At 43.5% G+C, this 23,070-nt stretch overlaps 1 protein-coding gene across 1 annotated transcript; it reads right to left on the reverse strand.

Annotated features, from left to right (window-relative positions):
* Nucleotides 1-116: 116 nt before the first annotated feature.
* Nucleotides 117-22,930, reverse strand: LOC110157765 (zinc finger protein 184-like). The gene is made up of 14 exons (XM_055157961.1): nucleotides 22,739-22,930; nucleotides 19,409-19,480; nucleotides 19,181-19,313; nucleotides 18,076-18,357; nucleotides 15,187-15,565; nucleotides 12,124-12,419; nucleotides 9,003-9,128; nucleotides 8,319-8,568; nucleotides 6,450-6,736; nucleotides 5,611-6,056; nucleotides 4,839-4,998; nucleotides 4,055-4,180; nucleotides 3,134-3,577; nucleotides 117-1,964 (listed from the first exon to the last, which is right to left on the reverse strand). Exons 1-14 carry the CDS (start codon nucleotides 22,778-22,780, stop codon nucleotides 1,606-1,608), a joined length of 3,402 nt encoding a protein of 1,133 aa, XP_055013936.1. The 5' UTR covers nucleotides 22,781-22,930; the 3' UTR covers nucleotides 117-1,605.
* Nucleotides 22,931-23,070: the final 140 nt, after the last annotated feature.

The raw sequence follows: 23,070 nt of genomic DNA on the forward strand, positions 1-23,070 counted from the left end.
TGAACAAAACCATTATAACCACAACAAAATTAAATCACCTTTTTCAATTTATTGTCTGTATTAGTACATCAATAATATGTAACTTCGACACACATTTTGGAATAAAAAAGCAACAATCCATTTTCATGTTTTATTGAAATGGTTACTGGAGAGCTTTGGATATAAATGTACACATTTAGAGGCAGCACTGACAACAGGTGTCCTCTACATCTGGGGGTTCTGACACAAGACACATTGATTATTAAGACATTTCACACTGTACATTTTGGCTAACGGTAACAGTCTGCTAAAGTCTCGCTTTAAAGCCCAAATATCAATTGCACTTATTGAAAGTGAGTGTTGCTTACAGTAATCATTTTACACATGAAAACAAATGACTTACACTGACATCACAAGCCCCATATTCATCATTCTAATCATTGAATACATCTGAACGTATATACATGTAAAGGTGAACGGAATCGTCAACAAAAGCTCTGCTGGGACTAAATACTGATTGGTCAAAAGTGATTTCAGGTAGATTGTTCTGGTCTTGTTCTGATCAGACTGAAAGAAAAAAAAAAAAAAGTCTCCATGGTTAGACTGGTGAGTGAACGTCACCTTCCACAGCCATATACTGCATGAACCTAAGGACTGGAAATCTAAAACTGTCAGAAACAAGAATGAGGAGGAGGTGGTGGTAAGGCCCACACATTGGTTTATGCACCAGAGCACTGCTTTGAACCTGCAGTTTAGTAGAAAAACTATGTTGTATCCTGTTCCTGTTACAGCCATTAATGCTGTGTTGAGTAAAGTAAAAAAAAGATATTACTACATCATTTGTAGTGTATCAGCTGGGCCAGTAGATGTGCTGTGACCAGCAGAGGTAAACACATCACTGGACATTCTGATGCCTCAAGGGCACGAACATAAAGTAAATAGTGTGAATCCACTATTGAACTGAGAACACACAGAGGATCCATCCATCATCCAGGAGGAGGAGACCGGGAAGAACCTGCTGTATTCACATGTGCACCAAATAAATATGAGTTTTAGGTAGTGATGGGCGCACTGCGCACAGCCTGGTCCTCAGGTCCAGAGGACAGGGGTATAGAAGTTGGAGCAGAGGTCCAGAGGAGGACAGGCGTGTAGAAGTTGGAGCAGAGGTCCAGAGGAGGACAGGGCTGTAGAAGTTGGAGCAGAGGTCCAGAGGAGGACAGGGGTGTAGAAGTTGGAGCAGAGGTCCAGAGGAGGACAGGGGAGTAGAAGATGGAGCAGAGGTCCAGAGGAGGACAGGGGAGTAGAAGATGGAGCAGAGGTCCAGAGGAGGACAGGGGTGTAGAAGTTGGAGCAGAGGTCCAGAGGAGGACAGGGGAGTAGAAGATGGAGCAGAGGTCCAGAGGAGGACAGGGGTGTAAAAGATGGAGCAGAGGTCCAGAGGAGGACAGGGGTGTAAAAGATGGAGCAGAGGCCCAGAGGAGGACAGGGGTGTAGAAGACTGAGTAGAGGTCCAGAGGTGAAAGACAGGTGTGGAGAACAGTAGCAGTAAAAGTAGCAGAGCTAGAGGAGGATAGCTCTGTAGAAGATGGAGCCGAGGTAAAGGAATGTAGGAGGCCAGCCCCAGTGTTACGTGCGGTTCAGGTTGGAGGTGTGAGGAGGAGCTGAATCAAACAGTTTGTGTCCTATAAACCACTGGTCCTTCTGCTCATCACTGACCCTCCCGTTGACACAGTCCTGTTGGTCAGCTATACACATGTTGATGGGAGAATTGTGGTCACTGTAGAAGTCGTCAAACATACTCTCATCCAGCTCGTCGGGCTCTCCGGGCTCCTCTTTGGGCTGGAGGCCGAGGTGCTTGCGGCGGTGCAGGCGGAGGCTCTGTGAGCGGGTGAAGCCCATTCCACAGAGGTCACACATGTAGGGCCGCTCCCCTGTGTGCAGGCGCACGTGGTTCTTCAGGCTGGATGCGCGCGTGAACGTCTTACCTAGGCAAGTCACAAGTACAAGGATAGAAACGTCACTCAAGAATTAAATAGATTTTAAAAATGGTTGTGACAACTAGTCCGTTACTAGTATAAATAAGCATTCACTCAAAAGAATACTGACTGCAGAGCTTTTCAACTTCCTTTTCCGGGGGGCAGATTGGCAAATGTCATGATTCACAAATGGGCATAATGTGGGCTATAAATAGGCAATATGGTTTTATTTACACACAACCTATACACAACCCATATGTATGGTTAAACAGGAAAACTGTATTATACATCACGGTGACATCACAGCATAATAAGCAGTTAACAAGCAATTACCAAACTACTATGCTACTAAGCGCTACAATGAGGCATAAGCATGCTTCTGACAAAGCATGAAATGATGGGCTCTAAGCTCTGTGCAGACGATAAGCTCTGCCCTTACTTTCCCCTGCCTCCCCCTGTGTAATGTGACCCCTCATCTCTCTCGTCTCCAAATGGCCACACTTAAATGGTGTTATATATGCAGTGAATACAAGGGAGATCCAGACCACAGTAGCATACACAGGACTGTCCACTGGGAGGGGCGAGAGGCCCTGGGTAAAGGGGAGCTCCTGTGCCTTAGAGCCTCTGAACAGTGCAGCGTAGACTAAACCGGGCTGTCAGGTCAGCAGCGTGAAGCTCATGTATGAGCTTGTGTGTGGGGGCGCGTGGGTATGTCCTTTGTGGAGGATGGCAGGAGAGAGGGGGGCGACTTCTAGGAGATGTGTTCTTATTATTCCATGAAGTGTTAACCAGGAAAACAAGCCACACTCAGTGATGTGTGTTTGCAGCAAAATGCAAAGTGGATGATGCACCTCTGCACTCGTGCAGATACTGGGACATTTAGGTCAGAAAAAGTGGTCACAGCCCAATCAAAGTTGGGCCAGATTTGGTGCAGGCTGCCAGTTGAGTGGGCTGCTCTATGTGTGGTGTATCACCAGTATGATGTGGTAGTGCTCACAGTCACATACATGATGATATCCCCCAATAGGTTCACTTTATGATGGATGATCCCAATCTGGAAAGGAAGGGAAGGACACTAAGGATCGCATGTTCTGTTGTTCAGTGTGCTAACAAATCATGCCTATTGTAAAACACCGGCTCGTGCCCCCCTCTGAGATGTGAAATCAGCCAGTCCTTACCACACTGTGGGCAGTCAAACTTCTCCCCACTGTGGATCTTCTCGTGCTCGCGCAGGCGGCCGGACTGGTTGAAGGTGCGTGGGCACACTTGGCAGTGGTAGGGCCTCTCTCCTGTGTGGGTGAGCCGGTGGCGGTTCATGGCTCCAGAGTGAGCAAAGCTCTTTCCACAGTCGGGGCAGGTGAAGGGCCGCTCCCCCGTGTGGATCTTCAGGTGCCCGGTGAGCTGGCCTCTCTGGGTGAACTGTTTGCCGCAGTAGGAACAGCAGTAGGGCTTTTCTCCTGAGTGGATGCGCATGTGCACCTGCAGAGCGGACATCTTCCGACAGTCTCGCCCACACAGACCACAGCAGAACGGGCTCTTGGACGGGTCATCCAGCTCCTCGTGCTGTGAGGGCATGCCCGGGCACCTCCCCCTTTTCACTTTAGCAGAGTTCACCAAGGACACTACAGAGGGAGCACAGAGCCGGTCAGGTCTCACTCTAAAGCTTCGTTCAGACCGCGGCGTCAAAAGCGCACCCAACACCTCTAGTTGGACGCATTTGCATTTCAGGGCAGACGCTTCAAACGTGTTGACGCGTGGAAAAGTTTCCCGAAAATTCAGATTTTTCAACTCATATGACGCCTGTGGCGCTGACGCTCAAGACGCAAAGCGTGAACGCTGGAAATGTGCCGCAGAAGCGTTGGACTGGCCGATACACGTGACCCCCTTAGACCCCTGACACCGCAGTCTGAACGCGGCAAAACACCCCTCCTCGTGAGTCAGTGTTCTTTTGGCAAAGCTAGCATAGTCCTGTGTCTTTGGGTCTCAAGCTAAGAATTCCTATTTGATTTGAATATAATTTGCCTTAGCGTTAACTCACATAATAAAATGTACAAATCCTTGTAGTGGATCTAAACATTTGGCCTGAGCTGCAGACTCACAGTTCATAGGCTCCTCTTCCTCCTCCTTCACTCGGACCTTGACTTTGCGTTTCTTTGGAGGCTTCCTCACAGCTTCACGTGGATTGTCCCTCTGGGGCTGCTCCTCCCTCCTGGACGCTCCTACAGCTGGAGAACAATCACATGCTCTACTTTCATTTCCAAAATAAAGTTCATGTGAAGAATGGGGGCACAATACCACTTCATTTTCAATCATGTCATAATACTAGAGTATTATTAAAAGAAACATCCAGCAGTAACCACCAGACATACACCACACATATGGCCACCGAAAGAACACATTATGGATTCTTTAATTCCCTTCGAAATACGCTTTGGTCACTTTGGGATAAGTATTTCACATTTCTAACTTAAAATAATGTCTGCATTTGGATAATATACTTTTATGAACATCATCTCCATTTCCAATGAGGCATTAGAAGGGATGGGACAAGACCTCATGTCACAAGATAAGAATGATCTTAAGTACTGACTTACATTTCTTGAAAAGATGTAGTTACCAAAAGCAACTACAACTTCTGTGACCTAGGTAGCATTATTTATTTACTATAAATGATGTCAAACTCTTGTTCAAATTGACCTAAGGTATGTTTTTGATGACGGGACAATTTAATGTGGTCATTTATGATTAGAGCTTAAAAAATGACCAGTCTAATCTCTGAAGAAGTAAAGTGAATGAACATGCAGGATTACTGAAACTAAACAACACTCCAGGCATGTTTCTGAAGTACAGACTGTAGTCTGGGTTATATGAAGTGCATGTTACCACAGAGAGGCGTCTCCTCCTCTTCCTCCTTCACTACCACACTGACAGGGCTGGAGCTGTGGTCCAAGTGCTCCAGGGACTCCTCCTCATTCTGGGGGTCAGTGTGGGGGGGGCCTGGTGCTGGAGTGGGGGTCTGTGGAACCCTTGGACGGTGGAGAGGCTGGACAAACACAGAACAGGAGAGATCTTTAGCCTGATTTCCACCAGTTGGAGTGGATCAGTATAGGCCGCAAGTGTCCCACTGTCTAACGCAGGGGTCTCCAACCTGTAGCTCGGGAGCTACCAGTAGCTCTCCACCCCCTTTCAAGAAACTCGACAAATAAATTGCATGTAAAGTGCTGAATAAGTAAAATTATTAATTAAATGCCTATTACCATCATACATGTATCATTCTGATGCCTAACTTTGTACCATAATAAATTAATAATGGTTTATGTTTTTTTAGGTTTCAACTGCATCTCATTTAAAGCTCACTGTGGCTCTCATATTTATTCAGTTTCTTGTGGCCTCTAAAACTTAAAAAAAAAAGAAGCAAGGCTGCCAATCCAACGCCAACCTACCCTCCAACCACCACTGCTCACTCACACCATATTCATAGGCAATGGGAGTGTCTTGTCTAAGGACAGAATTTAGTCAGAGTTGGATCAATTCTCTGACCTTCGACCTATTTTTAGACCTCAGAACATCATGTGCCTGGCTGAGTCAGGCCTATCCATAAAGACTTTCTATAATGGATGATTGATCTGTGTGGTCACAGTGTGGTCAGGCTCACCTGGTCAGCAGCAGTAGGACGGACATCTGCAGCCCTGTTAGATGCAGCCCTGTTAGCTGTAGGCTGGTTAGCAGTTTTGCGGTTAGCGGTTGGTCCTCCAGTTGTGGGGAGTCGCCCTGAGTTGTGCCCCCTCTCCTGAGCACTGTCCTGGCCAGGCTTGCGGTGGCAGGTCCTGATGTGGTTGCGGAGGGTCTGTGCCAGTTTGAAGTGCCTCCCACACTCAGGGCACTCGTGTGGGCGGTCGTCCGAGTGGATGTGGCTGTGCCTGCGCAGCTCACCGGGGGTCACAAAGGACTTGTCGCAGTGGGAGCATTTGTAGGGCCGGTCCCCATTGTGGGTGCGCATGTGGGTGGTGAGGGTCCACTGCTGAGAGAAGGTCTTCCCACACTCTGTGCAGTGGTACGGCGTGATGCCCGTGTGCAGACGCTCATGTCGAACCAAGGTTCCTAGAGAGCCAGGGGGAGGAACGTGTGAGAGTTCTAAAACCCAATAACAACTGCAGCAATATATAATTTCCAATACACAGAACCTGCTAAATCTATAGTTTATGACAACAAGTTCTGAAAATGCATGAGATTCTTGTATTAGACTAGCAGTTCACATTTCAGTGTAAATGCCCCTGCATGTGTGATGAGTCTGAGAGGCAGTAGTAACCATTGGTCTATAGAATCCTTTTGCTCCTGAGTCTGCATAGGGACACAAGCTTTAATCTTTTCCTCTCCAGTGACAGTACAGACTGAGGAGGGACATAAAATGTGGGTGTTGTGGTGGAGTTTCTTGGAGAGAGCCATTCTTAAGAGGCAATGGATGTGGACACTGGAAAGTAGTTGCGCGCCCACCTGCCAAAGCAAAGGCCTTGTCACAGAAGGAGCACTGGTATGGGCGCTCCCCGGTGTGGGTCCTCTGGTGGTCCCGGAGCTCGGCTGCAGAGTTACAGCTCTTATCGCACTGGGAGCAGGGAAACTTCTTGCGGATGAAGCCCTCCACCACGTGGGCATGCATGGCCTCCAGGTGACTCTTCAGGTGCCAGTGCCTGGAGAAGCTCTTAACACACAGACGGCAGCTGTAGGGCCGCTCCCCTGTGTGGGTGCGCTCATGGAGCTTCATCTCCCCCTGACTGGTGAACCTGCACACACATGCACGCACACGCACACGCACAGGGTTGGTCACTGTCTGCAGCACACACCTAAGCAGCAGGCTGTAAGATTTGTCCCAGAACTTTGAGCCTAAGTACAGTGGTTCCTAAAGTAGGAAAAGTAGGAAGTTCCTAAAGTAGGAACCACTGTATTAACCCCTGGGTGTTCGAGAGCCGAAGGCATAGACTAAAAAGAAGAGGGCTGAGGGAGTGTGACGTCACTCACAGCCTTTGGCTCCAGTCATAAAGTCAATTGAGGCTAGCAGAGGCTACAGTGGCTAATTTGCAGCAGAGTTACATATTTAGAATTCCGACCACTAGTATTGTAGTAACCAAAGAGCCAGTCAGGAGGGAGGGTGTTGAAGGTACAGTGTGCTTTAGCAGGGGGCAAGCACTTACCAACGTTGTCAATCAAATTTGTAGCTAAAACTAATAGGAGTGATCTGTTATTAAATGTTCACATTTTGAATTATGGACAAAATAGCAAAAAAAAAAAAAAAAAAAAAATCAGAATAATTTAAAAACAGCCTGACAGCAGCAGTTACAGAGAGAGGGACACCATTTTTTCAACAGAAAGTGAACTGAAGCCAGAGTGTATGGCATACAGTGTATGCCTGGGGATCAAGGAGATTTCAAGATACAATTAACTAATTATCACACTTTATTTATCACATGTTTGTATTAAACAGGATCTTTTAATGAAATTACATCTAATCCCTATTTAAATAAACAATGTCAAACCTTATGAAACACGTTTTCTAGGTTAAAAGGTTCTATATTATGCTAAATTGACTCCTCTGATCTTTTACCCATGTTAGAATGTTGTTACCTTCACAAAACCACACCTGTTGTGTTTTATTTGATTCACACATGTTTGAGTAATCCTGGATTAGTCTGTCTACATCTCCAAAACTCAAAATGCTCTGTTCCACATTGTGATGTGTAACTTACAGAACAAAAGGTAAAAAAGGTAGCTGGTAACTTAAAAGGGCCTAAGTATTTTCTCATCCATTACAATGTTTCCTCATCACAAACAAACCCAAACACATTTGAAACACAAACCCTTCATACTTAGGCTAAATTCTTCTCAGAAAATACTCCACCTTCCACCTTGTGAAACCATGCGGTAATACAGAAAGTGCTCCACTGTGTTTTTAAACTCCATACATCTTCACCAGAAACATTTAGCTGAATTCAGCCCTGGAATTCTCTACTCTCAATCTCTAATGAAATAAAAGGTAAAAGGAGCTTTTAATCTAAAAACTACTACTACATGACATCACAAGGTGGAACAGAGTACTTTGAGCTTTGAGAGATACAGTCGACAGACTAATAATCCTGGATCACTCAAGCATTTTGACTTTTAAGGAGGTAACAACATTATAACATGGCTAAAAGTTCACAAGAATCCATTATGCTAAATATAGGACCTTTAAAGATCAGCAAATGAGGGTATATGGAGTTTAAAAACACAGTGGAGCACTTTCTGTATTACCACATGACATCATAAGGTGGAATAGTGTTTTCTGTTTGAGAGAAGAGCTCAGCCTAAGTAAACATGTTTGAGACCGACCTCTTGTCACAGAAGCTGCAGGGGAAGGGCTTCTCTCCCGTGTGCAGGCGCTCGTGCACCATGAGCAGGCCCTTCTCAGTGAAGGGTTTGCCGCAATAGGAGCAGGGGAAGGGCCTCTCTCCAGAGTGTGTGCGGAGGTGGCGCTGCAGTTTGGACGCGTACTGGAAGTCTTTCCCACACACAGGGCACAGGGTGTCAGACTGAGGCCGCTCATCCTGGCCCTGGAGAAACATGGACTCACCGCCGTCTTCTGGGGGAGCCACAAGAACATAGTGACCATAACAAACTCAGCACTGTCATTTGTTACATTCTGAAGCTCAGTGTATTGTTACAGAGAAATACTTAGTGTAAAATTACATTGAAATTACTTTATACCACTGATACAATAACACTAATGTACGATCATCCCAATAAACCATTTTTAAATAGACAGTATCATTCACAAGGCCTGAGCTGCAACAACTAAACAGCAGACTAGACCAATAATAAGGCAAAGTTAGTTAAGGTATTTAGTTATATAACAAAAAACACTCCAAATCTCCCCATTTTGACAAATAAATTGTACATATGATAAATATTGAGCCCCAAATTATATTGTTCCAGCTTTCATATAATGAACAATAAGTAGTTATTGTGACTGGCCTAGTACTGTCATTACAAGCAAATGTGAAGTAGAGGACTGACTGGGCTCATTAAAGTCCATCTCTTCTCCATCGGAGTTGATCAGACCTCCGACGTGTAGCTCATCCTGACCCAAGTCGATCGCCGGCCCGTGCTCATCGGGATTTTCAGAACCCATCTTTCCACTTCCTGAAAAGAACCAAAAATTTATTTCACATCTGGTAAACAACAAATATATTATTAGAATGTCATGTACAAAATGTGTCGGAGGTGAAAAGGATCTCTCTCTCTCTCTCTCACACACACACACACATACACAAAGTGTACCCTGTAAACATGCATCTCCTGAATGTACTGAACAATACAGTTAAGCATCCAGTGAGCCACATGATGCAGCCTCATACAGTGCTGTGCGCGCTGCTGCACTCATAACAAGTGTATGGCGTGTAACCCGGTCACAGTCTGCTTTCTGTGCACACAACCCATTCAGAGCAGCAGCCCGAGGGCCCTGATGTCCTGCTCAAGGACACTACGGCAGAGCTGGAATGGCACACTTAGGCTGAAGAATGAAAGCCCACGCTAGGGCGGGGGTGTGGAAAGAATGGAGGGGAACACACTGTTACACAAAACACTCTACAATTGTAATTAGCCCGAATGGCTAGATTGTGTTTATTAGCCCTGTTGGCTTTGACAGAAGAGAAGGGCCAGCGCCTGTACGAACCTGTTGTGCGCTTCAGGTGAGCTCTTTTTCATCGCACACGGCTCCAGCGGCGCGGAGTCGGACCTGTAGCCGGGTCCTGGAGCCGGGGCCCGGGCCGGAGCAGCTGGACGGTCCGCAGAGGGACTAGCGGCGGGACCAGCTCTGGACCAGCTCGGGCTGTGCACTGGGCTTAGCCTGTTAGCCCGGACATGGCTCAGTGCTCGTTAGCCGTTAGCCCACAGCTAGCTTCGCAGCTATTAGAGCTAATGAGGAGCCCTGGACGGAGAGGGACAGAGGCCGGAGCGGTGCACTAAACCCCGGGAGACAAGCGCACAGTGACCGTGTGGAGAGTGGACAGCTCGGGGCTAGCGCTGCTCAGACAATGGGCTCGGACCAACCTCAGCACTGACCTCTGGAGGCGCAGCAGCGACGCCACATCACCCACATTACCAGCCTAAACACCCAGACCGAACCCGAGCCAGCGAACTGCTCCAGCCCGGACGGTGACCAGTGTGCAGGTGTCCCACGGGAGGGCCGGGTGAGGACCGCGGAGGACCGGGGGAGGACCGGGGAGGACGGCAGGTGCGCAGCGGGCAGACCACCGAGCACCTTTGTGCCTCTGTAAAGTCCACGCGTGTGACTCCAACTACTTCCGGCTCCCCAACTATACACAAGAGCTTTATTATTCTGGCTGTTCTTGTATTATTATTTTAGCCGTCATTCATCTCACGGTCATAGTGCTTGTGTTTATTAATGAACACTGATGAATTGTAATATAAAATAATAATGGATTCACACGTGGTTTTAATGTGAAATCAAATTTCAGAGTCTATGGTTGCGTGAGCCTTAACCTGCATATTGAGAATATTACAGACAAGCACGTATATAAGTGTGTCTCATTCTCAGTGTGTGGACAGGCCATTTCTCCCATAAAAGCTCAGAACCTCCAGAATTCCCTGCTGCAGAAGCTGCACTAGCACAGACTCATGACTGGTGCAGGTGCTGGGGTTTAGGCTCATTCTGCTTTCTGATTGGATAATCAGCTTGAGTACCAAAACACCAAATTATAACATAAATACATGTCTGAAGTTTTTGTAATTAAGAATACATCAGCAATAGAATTGCTATACATAAAAAAGTATTTGATTTTAACTTGTTTTAACATATCTTGGGACACACAGGTTAAGTTTATGAAATTTAAAATGAAAATTTTATAGGTCATTTTAAAGTCGGAATGTAATGTAATGAACTGGGTTAATTATTACAGTCCTATCATTTTTGATCTGATAGTGCCGTGCTTCTGTGTAGACCCAGACAAATGCTTGTTCTCCTGTGTGGATGACAGGTGAAGACCCAGTAAATGCTGTCACTATGAACACGACTTCTGGTTCTATTCTAACTCCGTCTTTCTATTTCTAAGCCAATCAAACTGCAGTAAAAGACACTGGGTGAAGATAAGAGGTGTTTATGTGTTTATAAATAATCAACAGAAAATACACATGGACAAACATACACTGTTAATAAAGATAAGGCTTATCTAACTTTTTTTTTAACCAATAAAACAAAGTTATATGTTGCACATTAATATGACAATAATAACAGCATATAAACAAGGCACAGGGGTTAACTGAGCAAATAGGTAAGACTCCCATTGGAACGAGGTCAGCTGGTCACCTGAATATACTGGGACCAAGTTATTCCATGAATCCATTTTGAATAAATAATAGAACTCACTTTCTATTGGGAATTTCTCATCCATTTGTTTTGTTACATCAGGAGGTGCTCTGCAAAGTCTGAGATCTACACATGTTTGACTTATACAGTTAACCGTTTCAGTGACAGTCATACTCCACTTTTTTCTTCTTAAAATTAGATAAAAATATTTAAAATCAGACTCACTTAACAAATGCAAACTAGTCAAAATGACAACAAAAGATTACCATTCTAAATTAAAGCAATCTTAAAGAGCCCATTTTACGCTTTTGTCTGATCTGTTCATATAGTTTCCTCATCTCAAATGTACCTGGAGTTGTGTTTTGTTTCGTTCACACATGTTTTACACACAAATACTGCAGAGTTCTTCTCTCAAATGGAAAACACCCCACCTTGTGATGTCATTCTGGTGATACAGTGCACCACTGTGTTTTTAAACTCCACATACACATTCACTAGAATCATTTGGATAATTTCAGGTCTGGAATTGCCGAGGTAGCAGCTCTTGAAAACTACAGCTTCATGACACCACAAGGGAGAACAGAGCATTTTGAGCTTGGCACAACTCCGGGAATGTTTATGAGGAGTTAACAGCATTATAACAACGTCAATTTTGTCAGTTGACAGTTTTGCGTAATGTGGGACCTTTAACTCACGTGAATATTCTTTTGTACAGTGCGTCCTTTTTGGCCAGGCAGAGTATTCTATAGGACCGTTTACATGTCTTTTCCATATGAGAGTGACAGATCCAAGTGCTGTCAGTAGTTCATGGGTCAGGGCTGGGCTGCTCCTTGGGCCGGCCAAGTTGGCGGTGTGGGCCCATGCGTTTGCCTGCGTGGGTGCGGTTGTGTTGCAGCAGGCCCTGGCGGTAGCTGAAGCTCTTGCCGCACTGGGCGCACACATAGGGCCTCTCTCCAGTGTGCAGCCTGAAGTGCTCAGTTAGGCCCTCGGCGCGGGTGTAGGCTTTCCCACACACAGAGCAGATGTACGGCCGTGTCTTCAGGTGAACCTCATAGTGCTTGTTCAGATGGGTCTTTACCCGAAAGCTCTTGTCACAGAAGGAGCAGCTGTAAGGAGAAAAAACATTAGAATCAGATTTTTTTATTATTTTAAATGCCATATTGCACTTTTATAAAGCAATGACATACAATATAGGACCTTTATAAAGTAACTTTAATAAGATAGTATATTACGCAAAATCAGTGGTGGGCCGTCAGTGCCTGCAAGGCCTTCTATGCTGGCCTAAAAAAATATCTGAATCACAGACTGATGTTAATTATATTATAATTAAATAATTCCAAATGGTCTGTCCTCTTACTTTCAGAGCTTTTCTGATGGTTGTGCTGCTTCCACACATGTATTTTCATATTAAAGCATTTGACCAATCACATTTCAGCTGTCACTTGTTGCCAGACAGAGTCAAAGTCAAAGAAGTGTCCCTGAGGCCTTCACAATCTGTTCTGCAGGAACTCGAACACAAAATAAATGTCCATGAAACTGTTGCTTCAACCAGTCAGATTTTGAGTTGGTGTCACCAGGGCCTTCTAGCAGCGAACGACGTCACCGGATTCAGAGCCGTGATTGGACAGTCAGAGAGAGAACCAGCCAAAGCAGCAAAATGCATCTGTAGTGGAACCAGGACTAAACCAGGACTAAACCAGGACTAAACCAGGACTAAACCAGGACTAAACCAGGACCATACTTGGAGTTGTGTTTTGTTTGAGTAATTCTTTATTATTAGTCTGTTCAAAAAGCTCTGGTCCACCTTGTGATGTCATCAAGTAGTTTTAAAGTTCTAAAATGTTTTATGAGGTGTGCATCTTTACACATTGCTTCACACAAAAAGCCGTTCATTCAGTCCATGGTGCTGTGTGATGTTGTCATTGTCGTTTGATGACTTAAGCACATTGACACTTATTCCATGTATATCGATGAATGATATTTAAATAGGCTCTACTTTCTCTATCGCTTAACGTGTGTGGCTGTGATTGGGCACCAAGTGCCGACTTCACATAAAAAATGAGCACGTGGAAGACCAACCAATCTGAATATGCATGAATGAAGTCAAACACTCCTCTAGTATGTTATATCAACAGGGTGAAACACTCTAAAAGGCAGTTTCTCCTAATGTGGGTCCTTGAAAGCTGCATTACCTGATTTTCAAACCATGAAACCAGGAAGTGAGTGTTTTAAATGAAACTACTTCCCAGCTCTTACAACACAGCATGTCCTCAGAACAGCTTTTATTCACTGAGGAGAAGCAGAACTGTGGACTGCTGACAGCCAGGGTTCCCCATGAACAGAGATTAAAGGGCCTGTATTGGCCACATTTTTGAGCTATGTTCAAATGTTTTATCCTTCATTATTAGATTCAGACAGTGCACAGGCGGCTGATTTGGTCACACGGTGCTGATTTTACAATATACTCTATTGGTGAATAACTACATTTACCAACTAAAGTTCTCCCATTCATTTGAGTCACAGAAGTACTCATCCAATCACAATAAAGTAAACTCTCAAAGTGACTAATAAAGTAGAGAGTAGAATTAAAAGGTCATCTATTACACAAACTGATTCTTGTGAGCTTTAAACCATGTTATAATGTTACCTCCTCAAAAACAGACCTGGATTGTGTCTGTTTCATTCACACTAGTTTGAGTAATTCTGCATTATTAGTCTGTCTACATCTCCAAAGCTCAAAATGCTCTGTTCCACCTTGTGATGTCATGTAGGGGTAATTTACCTATTTACCTACCTTTGACCTTTAGTTCAGTAGAGATTGGCAATTCCAAGGGTGGAATCATTCAAATCATTCTATTGAAGGAATATAGAGTTTAAAAAACAGAGGAGCACAGAGGAGGAACATAGTGTTTTCCGTTTGAGAGAAGAACTCAGAATAAATATTCAGGGTCTGTGAGTTAAACATATGTGAATGAAACAAAACAACTCTGTTTTTGAGGAGGCTACATCATTATAAGGTGGCCATAGCGGCTTGTCAAAGCCTGATCCCGTCAGACCTCAGAAGCTCAGCAAGGCCGGGCCTGGTTAGTACTTGGACGGGAGACACTGGAAAAATCAGGTGCCACAGTGGGGCGCCAGTCGCAGTCGTTGTGTCCTTAGGCAAGACACTTCACCCACATTGCCTAGTACGAAAGTGGTGTGTGTGTGTGAGTAATGGTGGTGGTCGGAGAGACCGATGGTGCCGATTGGCATGGCAGCCGTGCTTCCGTCAGTATGCCCCAGGGCAGCTGTGGCTACAATAGTAGCTTACCACACCGGGTGTGGAGAAAAAGAATAATGAATCTATAAAATGCTCTGTAAAGCGTCTTTGTGACATATGTCTGTGAAAAGCGCTATATAAATAAAGACTTACTTACTAAGTGGATCAGAGAATGTGCTCCTTAAAAAATGTGAATACCATAACATTCCCTTTGATATGGTGATAAAGGATAGGGATGGGCCGATATGGATTTACATTTTTTTTACTTATTTATTAATTTTTTGAGCCAATACAGATATCCAATATTTGTCGTGCTGCTGTGGCCAATACCAGTTTTGGGAAATATTGGTTATATAGTGTTTATAATTCATAGTATGACCCACACTTATCTCAATTTGAAGTTAAAATCAATTTTTTTTCCTTTTGGACTAATAAAAAAATGTACTAGTATTTATCTAGAATATATATATATATGTATTTTTAGTCTGTTCAAAAAGGGCACTCAGAGAATGAGGCAGTGCAAAAATATTGTCTGATAATGACAAACTGGTATTGATATCAGCTGAGGCCGACACTAGAATCAATACATCTCTAATTAAGGAGAGGTGTGATACCTGAAGGGCCTCTCCCCGGTGTGCAGGGTCATGTGGGTCTTCAGGTTGTTCATGGTAGTGAAGGCGTGGTCACACTCGGAGCACTGGTACGGCCGCTCGCCCGTGTGGATCCTCCGGTGTACCGCCACATACTTTTCTGTGATGAACTTCTTGCCGCAGTCCGGGCAGGAATAGGGCTTGGGCTTGATGTGGATCCTCATGTGTGCTTCCAGTTGGTCCTTTTCCTCGAACTCGATGGAGCAGCGGCGGCAGAAGAAGATCTCTGCGTCCAGAGTGGAGGGTGTGTGTGGGGGCTTGGGTGTGGGAGGGGAGGGCTTCGGGAGCGCAGACATGTTCATGATGGCACTCACGCTGCCAAAGTCTACGGAGGCTTTCTTACCTGCAAATACAGACTAGAATATTTTAGAATACTTTGCAGCTGATGTCATCAACATTCCCTGGGGGTGTTATGCTAACTTGAGGCACCGCTCTGTTTGAAGCAAATTAGACTTTAATCTGAGCTTTATTTTTACACACTGTATTAGTTGGAAATACAACAGGTGAGCAGATTTGTGCTGTCAAACAAGTCTCTAACACATAAAAATATAGTCACAAGTCACATTTCCCAACAGTTTTTCAGTTAGTCAAACTCAACTTTTTTTTGAAAATCAAACACCTAATCTAAATGTTTTTTATTGTGTAATAAACTATTTCTGTCTAGATTTACACAGTCTATGTCCATGGCCTATTTGTGTATATTGGTGCATGTGCAAATACAGTCGTGAACAAAATTGTTCGTACCCCTCTTATAATGAAAGAAAAATCTACAATCATCACTGAAATAACTTGAAACTGATAAAAGCGATAATAAATTAAAATAAATAAATAAATACTGAAAATTGCCCAGTGAAAATCAATGATGGTACCCTTAAATTAATATTTAGTTGCACAACCTTTTGAGGCAAACAAAAAACAAACAATTGTTGAAAACAAACAATTTCAGTCACTGTGAATGAGACTTCTGCTCTGATCAACAGGTATTTTGACCCACTCCACGTGCTCTAGTTGTCTCAGGTTTGAAGGGTTCCTTCTCCAGACGCATGTTTCAGCTCATTTCACAGATGTTCAATAGGACTGAGATCTGGGCTCACAGAAGAACACTCCAGAACAGTCCAATGTTTTGTTCTTAGTCATTCTTGGATGTTTTTTGCTGTGTGTTTTGGGTCATTATCCTTTTGGAAGTCCCATGATCTACAACTGAGACCAAGCTCTCTGATACTAGTCAACACATTTCGGTCCAAAATACATTGATAGTTTTGAGATTCCATTGTATTTTGCACAGATTCAAGACGCCCTGTGCCAGATGCAGCAAAACAGCCCCAGAACAAAACCAAGCCTCCTCCATGTTTCACAGTAGGGACAGTGTTCTTTTCTTGGTCTGCTTCATGTTTGCGTCTGTGAACATAGAGCTGATGTGTCTTGCCAAAGAGCTCCAGTTTTGTCCAATCTGTCCAAAGGACATTCTCCCAGAAGCTTTGTGGCTTTTCAATCTACATTGTGAGAAATTCCAGTCTCACTTTATGATTTGTTCTCAGCAGTGGTGTCCTCACATGAAGTCTACTTTGGCTCAAACACTGATGGATGGTGTGAACTGACACTGATGTACCTCGCCTTCAAGTTCACATTTAATTTGTTTGGAGGTTGTTCTGGGCTCTTTGGTTCCATTCGTATGATCCATCTCTTCAATTTGTCATCAGTTTTCCTCTTGCAGCTGTGTCCAGGGAGGTTGGCTTCAGTCCTGTGGACCTTAAACTTGTGAAGAACATGTGTAACTGTAATCACAGGAACATCAAGCTGCTTGGAGATGGTCTTATTGTCTTTATCTTTATCCTGCTTGTCTATCATTTTCTTTCTAGTCTCCTGACACAGTTTTCTTCTTCTCTTTCTCTGGTCCATGTTCAGTGTTGTGTCCATCATGTCTCCAAAGAGCACAATGACACATGTCGCCCTTTAAACACTGAGGACAAGTTTGAAGAACCTGTGATGCATATTAGAGATGCTCCTAAGTTTAACATGTCCCTGTTGCTCAGTTATTTACAATCTTTTCTAGGGGAACCATCATTTTTGTACAGGCCAGTTTTATTAGTTTGTTTATTTAAATAATTCTGTTGAACAACAATTCAAAAACTGTGTCTGATTTTCATTGGGTATTTTTTAGGAACATTTTATTTATTATTGCTTTTCTTAGTTTCAGTTATTTCAGTGAAAATTTATTTTTCTTTCATTACCAATTTTGTCCACAACTGTATGTGTGAGCAATCATCAAACACTTCACGCTTGTGTTGTGTTGTTGTCTTTCTAAACAACTAATTTAAAATGTTATTTTAAATAAGAAGAAATAATATAATTACAGCATTTTTGTTATCCGCAGGGATTACATAATCCAAATGTAACTTTTTCTAGTAATACCTAGTGTAGAACTCTGTCAACTGGACAAAAGTTCATCTTTTTCAACTCTCATCTAAATATCTTCTTACAGGGTTCTGCAAATCACTGCCTTTTACTTGTCTGAAGGGTTTGCTGTTTACAGTAAAAGGTATGTGGCATTAATTACATCCAATGAACTGCCATAAGGGGAGAACGCACATATTTTCTAGACTTTAGGGTAGTTCAATGGACTTGAGATCAGATACTCCTTACTATAAATAACTAGGTTATGCTAGTTTTGGATGAGTGGCAAAATGTACGTATGTATCTTAAAACCTAGACCAGTTTGCAATAAAACCTACCTGGACAGCTGAGGGATTAACAGCTCTCTACTCCAGGAAGATTTTTTTAATGATGAAAGCTCATAAGAGCACGATATGCATAATGTGTGATGTTAACACCACTGAGTGTAAATTCACTCACCCAGATGGACTTTGTAGTGTGTTTTGAGGTTTCCGATCTGGTTGAAGCCGCGGCCGCAGATGGAGCAGACGAAGGGCCGCTCACCTGTGTGCGTGCGGGAGTGACGCTTGAGTCCGCCGCCGCTGGGAAAGGAGCGGCCGCATACATCACAGCTGTACTTTGGGGGTTCTGGGGGGGCGGCCAATGGGAGAGGACTCATCTGCACGTGAGGGATCCTCTCCACCACCTCCTCCTCCTCCACCACCACCTCCTCCTCCTCTGCCTCCTCCTCCTCTGCACAGACTACATCACAGTTCACATCACAACATGGATCCGTGATAGATTTACCTTTTCAGTAAATCTAAGAATATGCCAGTGGAGATTAGAATGGGAGTAAACAGTAAAGGTCTGGGTAGTCAAAAATCTGTAATGTAGCAAGTGTTTGTACGTCTATGGGTGGAGGATCCATCACCTTCTGTCTCTATGGAGATGTTACTGCTTTGTCTGGAATGTCGTAATGAAACATACCCATCTCCATGGAGATACTTTTAGCAATAAAAAATCTAAAAAAACAAATGCAAGATAGAAAGATGTAATGCCATATGGCATATAGCACTACATCTTGCATACTGTATAGATTGTCTAGCAAAACAGCACAATCACCAAGGAGACAAGCAGGTAACCACCTGACGACCCAGCCACAAAAGTTACATAATGCACCTTTATTACCATGGCAATAGTGGTTAGCTGCTTTTGTGGCTACATGTCTGGTTGCCAGCCCAAAATCACATGCTATAACAAAACTTGACAAAGATGTGTGGGTCTCCAATCATGACCTGACCCAAATTTCTGTTGGACATGACTGACAAGCAAATTAAACAATCAGGAAGACCCATGGTCAGGTCGTGACAGTGTACATAAAGGGGGGGGGGCTCTGCTCAAGCTGCTGACCCTCCCTGACCAGTCCTCCTGTTAAACTGCACTGAGACCTCTGACTGAGATACAAAGGCGACTGAGATGCACAGTGGAAATGTTAGCTGTAGCTAAACTTGAATTTCCCTCAGGGTCAATAATGTATCTATCTCTAGTCATCTTCAATTCTGAGAGAAGATGGAGAAGACCCTACCTTCATCTTGGCAGGTCTCCTCCATTGGGCTCCTCACAGCTGGGGGTCGTGGGATGTAGAGTGGTTGTGGATTGTACTGTGGTACAGAGATGTATTGTGGCTCTGGAGACACAAGGGGGCGCTCAGGGGACATCTGCAACAGATGGGTAACATTTAGGCCTAATCTTTGAACTATTAGGGGTCATATGAGACTAAAATGGCCAGTAGTAGAAAACGGGACTTGCTTACTTCTATGCCATCAATGGGTTTGAACAGCTGTGGGTCTAAAGAAACAGAAAGCTGGTACGAGAGCTCCGGCTCCTGCACAAACACAAAATCACAACCATTAGATCACATCATTTCTTATTTTATATATTTGTAAAGAGATTATAGCCAATGACATGGCTCATTTCCAACATCATGGAGGTGTTCTTCATGCATGTGTATGGTAGAATGATCAACATTAACATGGTGACAAAATGTACACATTGGCAAACATAGGCTGAGAAGTTTATACAAAATACAAAATGGATCATTTTCAGGAGCCTGTGATCAGTCCGAGCGTTCATGGTCTTGTTTAGGTGCTTCAATCTCAACTAAAAGGTGAGAGTGACTAACTGAAAAACAGTTGGTTAATGGTAGCTAGCTTGTGACTGTAATATTATTTGAGAGAAACTTGTTTAACAACACAAGTCAGATCACCCATTGTAATTCCAAATAAGACAATTCTTCCTGGTCAGATTGTGTTAAAATAAAACTCAGATTAAAGTCTAACAAAGCTTCAGACAGAGCATGCCTACAGTTAGCATCGCACCCATAGGGAATATCATCCAGCTTATTTGTGCAGTTACAGAAGTCTCTTTTCTAGAGCTTTCCAACTATCTTAAAACATTTGTTTGTGTTTGCTGATGTGTGCAAAGTGTCACCATGGTAACTGCTGAACATTCTACCAAAAGAGATGCATGTAGAAGACCCCCAGCCTGATGTCACCGCAGAGTAGCAATACTGAAACAGAATGTGAATTGTCAATGTAGTGTTGTCACAATACTATCATTCAAACTCAACATCAATAAGGAACAGACATGATACTCAATACAGATTCTGTTAACACGATGATAATTAAAACTCTTTTGTTAGACAATAGAATGTGATTTTCAACATTAAATTGTACTACTTTCTTTTCTATTCTGTCTGTGTAAATGTGTTATATGTGTGTAGTCCCTCAGAGGTCCAGGTAGGGTCAACCGTGGTCCATGGGTGTATACTAGTCTATGTGCTCTTAAACTTCAGGAAAGGTTCATTTCTGTCCTGTGATGCTAGTTTTTGTATTGATTAGCATCTGATTTCCAATATTTTTAACAACCGTACATCACTGATACAATTCACTCAAGCCACTACATGTCATTTATCCTGTATAACCAGAGTCATAGCCACTTATTGTACAAGATTATTTTGTAGCCTTGTTTTATTCTAGTTGCAGAGCTGGTGATAAAAATGTAATCATGATCTGATCCCTGAGACAACCTGCTATTTTGGTCATATCATCTTTAGTGATTCACATTTCTCTATTTACTGCCACCTTAAAAACACACTTTCTCTTCCACTTCTCCTACTGGCCAACCTTTGGGCTCTGAGTGACAGCTGGATTTAACCAATCACAGTGAAGTGTGAACTTTCAGAAAGAGCATGACTTTATTTACCTCTTAAAAGGTAATTGGAAAATTCAACATATTGTAATAAAATCTAAATTGCAATCTGGCTGCAAGAAAATCATATTTTTTCACCATACCGCTCAGCCTTATTGCACACAATACTGTATCGGCTGCCATTTTATTTTTTATATGTTTTGAATATTCTAACACTGTTTGTAGTTAGAGCAAAATAATCTAACTTTTAGCTGGAAAATGGACTAAAGTAATAGCAAGTTTTTTGTTTTTTTTTTCCATTCTGGAGGTTTTTATTGCACTGGAAAAACTTACAAAACCATGCATCCTTACTGTGAGCAGGCTTGCATCTCCACAAAACTGACTCTTTTTTGGCTGGGAGGAGGGCAGCCTGTTTCCATGGAAATGTAGTTCCATTCGCTATAATCTTCCACAGTATGACATGAAACACATGTATCTCCACAGAGAATGTTCCGAAATGGTTTTAACTTTCTATTTCCATGGAATCATATGATGTGTCACCTAAATGAAGTTACATGCTGTACCTTTAAATGGTTAAATTAAAGTTGATTTTGCATTATTTTAATAGTCATTCATCTATAGTTTTGATTGCATCTATGCACTTCTTGGACTGTGCCTTGCAACACTTGAATTTCCCCACTGTGTTACAAATAAAGATTCCCTTATCTACATCTATAAATCTGGCTTGCGTTTCTTCAGTTACAGGTATTTTTGAAAAGCTTGAAGTACATGCATTCTTGCCGTGAGCTGCTTGTCTCCATGGAGATAAATATGTTAAATGCCATTCAGTGGAACATTCCAGGAAAAGCAATAAAATCTCCATGGAGACAAGTCGGTGGCAGACCCTCAAATGACATAAAGTGCACCTTAAAGCGCATTACTGATGAACACAGAGCACACACAGTATTGTTACTGAAATACTCCCCGAACACATCTAAACCTGATTTATTGTTTATTTGTCAATATTATCCCAATATTACCTGTCATTATTACACATGTGTAAGCAACAGGCCAATCTAAGGGATTCAGAAATCTATTGCTTAGACCTACCTTTTAAAACAACAATAATAATTATTTATTCACAATACATTGTCATCATATATATTGTATTGTTTTAAAGCACCACTGCAAAAAAGCATCTGCTTAAGTCCAGGTCACTATTCAAAAATACCTGGTGAAACAGTATTCTAGCTGTGAGCAGGATTGCCTCTCCGCTGACCTGACTAACTGGGTTTGTTGCAGGCACACCACCTGCTTGTCTCTATGGAAATATATATATATATATACATATAAGTGAAAGCCCAACTGTGGAACATTCCACGCAAAGCAAAACATTTCCATGGAGACAAGCAGATGGCCCGCGGACAGGAATGTGGAGCAGTGGGGCTTTAAAGGTACACTGTGTAACTGCTCTGGGGGAGGGTTCGGCACCTTGTTTCCATGGAGATGTTATTTCTTTGTCTGGAATGTTACACAGAAAGGCATTATACTTTACTATTTCCATGGAGACAGGCAGATCACAGTAAGAATGCATGCTTTTCCTATACGTTTAGCAGTAACACACCTGTAACTGAATAACTGCGAGATAGTACAATGACATACAGGGGAACATTCCAGGAAAAGCAATAACATCTGCATGGAAACTGTAGGAGGTGAACCCCCCACCACAAAGTTCCACAGTCTTCCTTTAACACACGTGAGCACAGACAGTAGCCTTGAGCACGCACGGCCCCAGCACGTTTACAATGCTTTTACGCGGAGTCTTATCACATTTTGCTTTGAACTTTCAGCTGTCACATATTTCCTTGCTACAGTAGCCTAGCTGGCAGCAGCTGAGCTGGTGAGGCGGTCGGTGTGGAGTACAGAACACAAGAGACAGGACAGAGGGACTCACCTCGTACAGCGAGGAGCCACCAAACCGGCCGAAGGCGTCCATGATCGGCTGTGTGAGGGCCCGGGAGGCCTGGATGGGCAGGAGCAGAGCAGGAGCTGGCCCGATCGGACGGTTCTTGTCGAACCCCCACCACCTCTCGCAGGCCCTTCTTCCTCTGCTCAGCACGGCCACTGAGAACTGAGGTTTGTATGACAAACGGAATACCGCCCTCTAGTGACAAAGCAGAGAGGTCAGCCCCACCCCTTCCCTCCCTCACAGAAACATTTACTATTCAAGTGGCTGTCCATACTCATATTTTAACCTGTCCTGTACACAACCTGTGGCCTTCAAAG

The sequence above is a fragment of the Boleophthalmus pectinirostris genome, unplaced genomic scaffold, assembly GCF_026225935.1.
Source record: "Boleophthalmus pectinirostris isolate CB_2022bp ecotype Guang Dong unplaced genomic scaffold, ASM2622593v1 HiC_scaffold_22, whole genome shotgun sequence".
NCBI classification, from domain to species: Eukaryota; Metazoa; Chordata; class Actinopteri; order Gobiiformes; family Gobiidae; genus Boleophthalmus; species Boleophthalmus pectinirostris.